This window comes from Lactuca sativa, chromosome 3 (genome assembly GCF_002870075.4).
Source record: "Lactuca sativa cultivar Salinas chromosome 3, Lsat_Salinas_v11, whole genome shotgun sequence".
In the NCBI taxonomy this organism is placed as follows: domain Eukaryota; kingdom Viridiplantae; phylum Streptophyta; class Magnoliopsida; order Asterales; family Asteraceae; genus Lactuca; species Lactuca sativa.
In genome coordinates this window covers 22,262,671-22,269,346 of record NC_056625.2, presented here as the reverse complement: position 1 = coordinate 22,269,346, position 6,676 = coordinate 22,262,671, and the positions used below count along the sequence as shown (strand labels likewise).

Here is a 6,676-nt window from a genome sequence, read left to right as displayed (position 1 = left end):
TCTGAATTCGATTTTGAATTTTTCGGGTACAGTTTTGAAATTGAAACCTCTAAACTCTAGGGCCAAGGTACAAACATCGATGCACAGTCTACAAAACGTGAAAGCGAACGAAAACAAGAATCTCAAGTCACAGGTGTAACCGTGGGGCCAACATAATGTTCTTTTTCCGGATCCGAGTTAAGCCGTCGATTCGCATGGAATAGAATTTTTCGCGCCCATCGCGTTTTTTTGGCGAGTGAACCCAAAATATTCGTCATTATTGCTGTGCTGCCGTATCTCTCTCTCACTTTAGCTTATTTCTCTCTCTAGAATTCGTATTGACTTTAGATTACTCGTTTCCGCTCCAATTCCATTGTCAATTTTGAGATTCGAGTAAGAGTTCTCCGATGCCGTCGTATGTTTATTCATGTGAGCAATGCAGTTCTTTATCGATTTACCTTTTCGTGTGATTGATGTTTGACAGAATGTGTAGTTTAGGTATATAAGATCGTGGCAATTTAGTGTTTAATCGAAGTGGCAATTGGCTATTTGGATGGATTGTTTGTTTGTAAGGAGTTAATAAATAAAGAATATATATAATATATATTTTCGTGTATATATATATAATATTAGGTCACTTCGTCGTACTGTTTTCAATCTTTTAGTGATTCTCTGATGATGTGTTTGTTTGGTATTTTTTTTATATGTGATGTAGGGGATTGAGTTGGTAAGGTGATGGATTTCTCGAGAACTAAGCTATGTCAGCGAACGCGTTCTTGCTATGACAAGCTTTACTTAGAGTTCAATGAGAAAAAACATAACGGAAGGCCTCGCAATCCTTCCGGCGGCAGCAGCAGTGGCGGTGGTGATGATCGGATCGATAGGGTTGGAGAGAGTTCTGGGAAATCAACTGACGGATTAAAGGGAAGCGATGAAAGAAGAGATGAAATCGAAGTTAGGTCTCGTAAGACAAAGAAAGGGCGTAAAGGGGGAGACAAATTAGGGAAAGTTTCAAAGAGGGGCAAGAATGCGACTCCTGTTTGCTTAATTGTTGAATCCGATGATGATGATGATGATCATGTGGGGCTGAATGAGCCCTCTCCGGCGAATCATTGTGGATTTGGAACTGAAGAGACTTCTGGAAGTGGAAAGATCGAGAAGAAATTGCGAAGCGGGAGATCTTCAGAAATAGGCAAGAACTCGAAACGAAATAGCCTCATTGATGAATTAGAGAATGACTGTGGGCATGGATACTATGAAGACGTCGATGTTGTCGAGTTGAGTAAGAGCTCTGGTAGGAATCAAAGTACGTCCGATGTCGCAGGGGGTTCTGCAAGTGTAAAAACCAATCAAAAGTTCGAAAATGGATTTGCTGTCTCGAGTAGGGATTTTTTTGGAAAAAACTTGGATAATAAAAGCGCTAGAACAAATGATTCACAGGATAACAGTGATGATGATGATGCGTTTTCATTATTGGGTGGTAATTCAAAATCAAGCAAGAGCCACGGTTCTGGGAAAACTGAAAAGAAATCAGAAAAAGGATTTTTGTGTGACATTACTACTTCAAATGGCGATTGTTTGAAAGGGAAGAGGATTCTTGAAGATAAGTTCGTGACTTCACATGGTTGTCTCCTTGATGAAAGTGATGACCATGAACGTATTACATTAGGTGATGATATTACATGCTTGGATGACACTGATCCCTCCCATAGTTCTCGTGTTGGAAGTAATGAGATAAAGTTAAGCCCAGTGGAATTGGATTCTATTCAAGCAGATGTTAATGAAGGTGATGATTCACAGGAGCTAAAGTCATCTGAAGAAGATGACAGTGATTGGCAGGACATGGACCCACCTGAGAATGCTCATGTTGTTGGTGGTAAGGATGTTGAAGTTATTAGTTTGAGTTCTTCTAGTGATGATGATGATGATGACTCTAGTGTTCTGGAGGTGGATAAAATGGGTGATACAGGAGACAGGTTTTGGACTGAAGTGGTTAAGAAAGGTCCATTAAACGAGCCTGTATCAAAAAAGAGGCGAACAGATGCAGATACTTCACTTGGTTGTGGTAGAAAAGCAAAATTGAAAAAGGAGCAGTCTATACATGAAGCCATTGAGCAACCTTTTTGGGTTGCAGATTATAGCAAACAACATTGTTCATCTAAAGATGCCAATGGAACCAACACTCAAAAGGCTGTAAATATCATATCCAAAAAACAACTTGGAAATGTAATTGATGTAATCAAGATTCTCACAGAAACAATAAAGGAAGGTGAAGATGGAGACAAACTGCTTAAACAGTATGTCACTCCTATAGAAGACAGTCCAGTAAAAGACAGTCCTGTACATCAAACATCTGTTGAACAAATAGTGTCATATAAGTTCAGATTTGAAGATGAAGATAATATGAAGCAGGATGAATCAGAAACCGATATGGAAGTTGATGGACTTTTTGATGAGATGAATATGTGCTTCCAACTTTCAGAAATTGGTTGCCCTGATGCTTCTGCAGTAAGTTTTCATATTTATGTAAAATGGTATTTTGAATCTTAAAGAATTCAAATAATTTATCCATTCCATTTACTCTGGATGATATGCAGGTTACTCATGGTGATGCTGACTTCTTTATGGAGGATATTGACCAAGCCACACGTTGTCGCCTAGGAAAACATCAACTTACAATCAATGATCAATTTGGAATCATCTGCAGATATTGTTCTTTTGTTGAGATTGAAGTTAGAGACATTTTACCTCCTCTGGTTAGTTTTTGCTTATTTCCTACTTTTAAATTACTGCATTGTGATGTTTATTTGATTTGATATTTATATGCACAGGGTAAGAATGGAAGGGGAGGGCATAGCAGACATGAAACCGACACCGACAAAACAGACAACCTTAAATTTTCAGATCTTCAATTTGCTGAAGGCCATCAAGAATGTCCTAATGATTCAAAAGGGAGTGAATACGAAAAAGGGACAGTTTGGGACTTGGTGCCAGGTGTCAAAGAAACCATGTATCCACATCAGCGAGACGGGTTTGAGTTCATTTGGAAGAAAATCGCAGGTGGGACCTACATTGAAAAGTTAGAAAAATGTCTTTCCAATGGTGGAAGTGGATGCATAATCTCCCATGCCCCTGGAACTGGAAAAAGCAGGCTCACAATTGTTTTTCTGATGGCATTCATGCGAATGTATCCGAATTCAAGACCAATGATTATAGCTCCTCGTTGTATGCTTCTAACATGGGAAGAAGAGTTTAAAAAATGGGAAGCGGATGTTCCATTTTACAACTTGAACAACAAAGAGTATTCCGGTGAAGAAGACGGAACGGCATCCACTCTTTTGAAACAAAACGGGAATGGAAAGAGCGCACGATGCCTCCGTTTATTAAAGCTGTATTCTTGGAAGAGAAAGTCAAGTGTGTTGGGAATCACGTATAGACTATTCGAAAGCTTAGCTGGCAAAGAGGGTAGAAAGAAAGAAAAAAGTTCAACATCAAAAAATTTCGAAGACGTAGAAATCAGAAAGATTCTTCTTCAGATTCCGACTCTATTAGTCCTAGACGAAGGGCATACACCCCGGAATGAAGAAAGCCTGGTTTGGAAGGCATTACAAAATGTGAAAACAAAAAGAAGCATCATTCTCTCCGGGACTCCATTCCAGAACAACTTCAACGAACTCTTCAACACATTCTGTTTGGTGAATCCCGTATTAGCATTCGACATGATAAGAAACGACGGCTTCACCATAAAACGAAACCGGAAAAACAGTTCCGTGAAAGGGCAATGGGATTCCATCACAAGCGAAGTGTTGAAAAGCCGGCATAAGTTGGACGAATTGAAAGCCATGATCGACCCTTTTGTCCATGTACACAAAGGAACAATTTTACAAGAAAAACTCCCCGGGTTAAAAGACGCTTTAGTCGTTTTAAAACCTACAAAAACACAAAAAACATTACTCGGAATGATGTCGGGGACAAAAAGTCAAGTGGAAAACGACCATGTGATGTCGTTGGTATCCATTCATCCTTCGTTGGTTGAAGACAGTTTCATGGATAACGAAGGGATCCGCAAAGTTTTGAAAATGTTCAAAAACGACCCGAGTGCGGGTGGGAAGACGAATTTCTTAATGGAGCTTATAAAGCTTAGTTGCGCGTTGAACGAAAGGGTTTTGGTTTTTAGTCAGTATACGAAACCGTTGAAGTTTATAATGGAGTTGTTGGAGAAGAAGTTTCGTTGGGTTAGAGATAGGGAGTTTTTGTATATGGATGGACAACAAGAGGAAAAGAATCGACAGACATCGATTAATACGCTTAATGATCCGAAAAGTGAAGTGAAGACACTGTTGGCTTCAATCAGGGCTTGTTCTGAAGGGATTAATCTGGTGGGTGCTTCCAGGGTTGTGCTGCTTGATGTGCAGTGGAATCCGTCTGTAGAGAGACAGGCGATTAGTAGGGCGTATAGACTTGGTCAGAAGAAACTTGTTTATGTTTATCATTTAGTCACTGGAACAATGGAGGGTGAGAAGTATATTAGACAGGTGGAAAAGAGTCATTTGTCTGAGTTGGTTTTTTCTTCAAAAAATAATGTGGCTTCAAAGTCTAAAATAGCAGCCATGGTGTCGGGAGATAAGATTCTTGAAGAAATGGTGCAACATGATAAGTTGCAGCATATGTTTGAGAAGGTGATTTACCAACCAAAAGAATCGGATCTAATTAAGACTTTTGGTTGATTTATTGCATACCAAGTTTTGGACTGAAGGAACTCTACTTACTACGTTATGGTCTTCTTTTATTTTAACTACTACTAGTTATAAGTAACATATGCTTTTTCTTGAATCTCTAATCTAATTTTTCTTCGGGTTTTGTATTTTGGGTGTTTGTTTTTGGTCATATATAATTATTAACTGTAGGGGTAGGTAGAAATGAAGAAATTACTACCAAAATAATTGCTGTGGAGTTCAAACAGGTAAGAGTAGAACAAGCTGTATGAATTATAACAATAAGCTCAATTCAATTTCCTTGTACCCAAGATATAGTTTCACGAAGCTTTCAAGTCAGGGTTGTTTTTAGCGTAATTTTTCGTTTATAAGCTCAATCCAAGTTAGAGACCGGATGTATTATTGAGGTTTGAACCCACATATAATCAGTTTTTAGTGGTTGGTGAATTGCTTGCTCTTACTTGATAATTTCGGGTCAAATAAATACGTTTGGATTAAAGAATACAATATGCTATATGTATTTTGTATATTTTGTGTAAATATAATTGATGGATTTCATTGCAACTTATGCATTATCTACTGCAATTGAAATAAAAAACCAAAATTAAAAAGGATTTCAATGAGGATTCGGTCGCATATTGTCTGTGAAAGAATTTGCATGTGATCTACAAAGCAAAATACAACAATCCCACATCGCCTAACAATGAGAACTATAAACACCAGTTAGAGGCCCGTTGTTTCCATGACAACTTTCTGCATGCTTAATTTGGGATCGCCGTATCACCCATTTACTCTGCCACCAATTAATAATCTTTCCTAATAAATAAAGTTTTGCCATACGGCATCTTCTTCTTCATTTGGATACATGATATTTTTAGAGTTTTTGAATTTTTTATTTTCCACTTGTCATTTTATTGTATTTTTTATTTTATTAAATTAAAATTCCACATAATATGTAAGGTATTTATTAGAAAGGGTTTATATATAATGCATTCAATACATTAAAGCCTCATTAATTTTAATAATTTAATTTTTTTTCTCATTTTTCTTATAAATTCAAACTTTTCAAATTGTTAAAATTTCATATTTATTTTTTTTAAATAAACCCATATAATAAATGAGTCTCACACCTAGTTTTAATTATATAATACAAATATACTTAGACAAAAAAAAGTATTATGCAACATGTAATCAAAATAAAAACATTTTTATATTTTTTTAAAAAGACAATACATAACATGTATAAAAATGTAAAAAATCAAATGTTATTTATATATTTTCCTGAATCGCCATTTTTACCGAAAACATCTTCTCAAAGTCTTCACCATGAAGCTACATATTATATTATTTTTTTTCTGAATCTTTCGGGTTGGCTAAAAAGACACCCTATTTTACCATATAAACATTCTAAGTAAATTTCGAAATATTTTTATTGGTTGAAACTAAGGGTGACAAATCGTGCTATCGTTTCGTGTTTTTGTTTGACACGACACGACATGACAAAGTTTTATGTAACATGAACACGACACGATACGATGTCATGTTATTTTAACTAACACGAAAACGAACGAATTAAAAAACGATAAACACGACACGAAAAATATAACATATACTAAAAACTAGTTTATTTAATGATTATTTTATCAAATATAATACGACAAACACGAAAAAACGATAAAGAACTGTTAAATCGTGTCAATTTCGTGTCGAATTTTGAACACGAACACAACACGACACGACACGACATCGTGTTTTTTTACAGTTAACACGAACACGAATTCAAATTTCAGTTTCGTCCTAATTTCGTTTCGTGTCGTGTATTGTCATAAATTACCACCCCTAGTTGAAATTGTATTGTTTTCCGAAAAAACTGATTATAAGTAATTAATTATAGGTTGATTTTTTATAAATGTGTGAATGCGTTGACATTTGAATTGGGTTTTGCTTAAATGAGTTTTGCGGAGATTCTTCAAAATCGTATT

The 6,676-nt window shown here is 36.2% G+C and overlaps 1 protein-coding gene across 3 annotated transcripts; it reads left to right on the top strand.

Moving 5' to 3' along the window:
- Positions 1-244: 244 nt before the first annotated feature.
- Positions 245-5,051, top strand: LOC111907374 (SNF2 domain-containing protein CLASSY 4). 3 transcript variants are annotated; one of them, XM_023903147.3, is made up of 4 exons: positions 245-408; positions 695-2,487; positions 2,577-2,735; positions 2,811-5,051. In XM_023903147.3, the coding sequence occupies exons 2-4, from the start codon at positions 715-717 to the stop codon at positions 4,704-4,706; spliced, it is 3,828 nt and encodes a 1,275-aa protein (XP_023758915.1). In that variant the 5' UTR covers positions 245-408; positions 695-714; the 3' UTR covers positions 4,707-5,051. The 3 variants fall into 3 exon arrangements, with proteins under 3 accessions (XP_023758915.1, XP_042755941.1, XP_023758916.1); XM_042900007.2 differs by having other exon boundaries at positions 257-372; XM_023903148.3 differs by lacking the exon at positions 245-408 and adding an exon at positions 526-547.
- The last annotated feature ends 1,625 nt before the right edge of the window (positions 5,052-6,676 follow it).

What these genes read in the sequence shown, in the direction of transcription:
- LOC111907374 (XM_023903147.3), top strand. Translation starts at nt 715, where the DNA reads ATGGATTTCTCGAGAACTAAGCTATGTCAGCGAACGCGTTCTTGCTAT. An exon ending in GTTGCCCTGATGCTTCTGCA is followed by an intron (nt 2,488 to 2,576) that starts GTAAGTTTTCAT and finishes GATGATATGCAG; the next exon opens with GTTACTCATGGTGATGCTGA. An exon ending in GAGACATTTTACCTCCTCTG is followed by an intron (nt 2,736 to 2,810) that starts GTTAGTTTTTGC and finishes TTATATGCACAG; the next exon opens with GGTAAGAATGGAAGGGGAGG.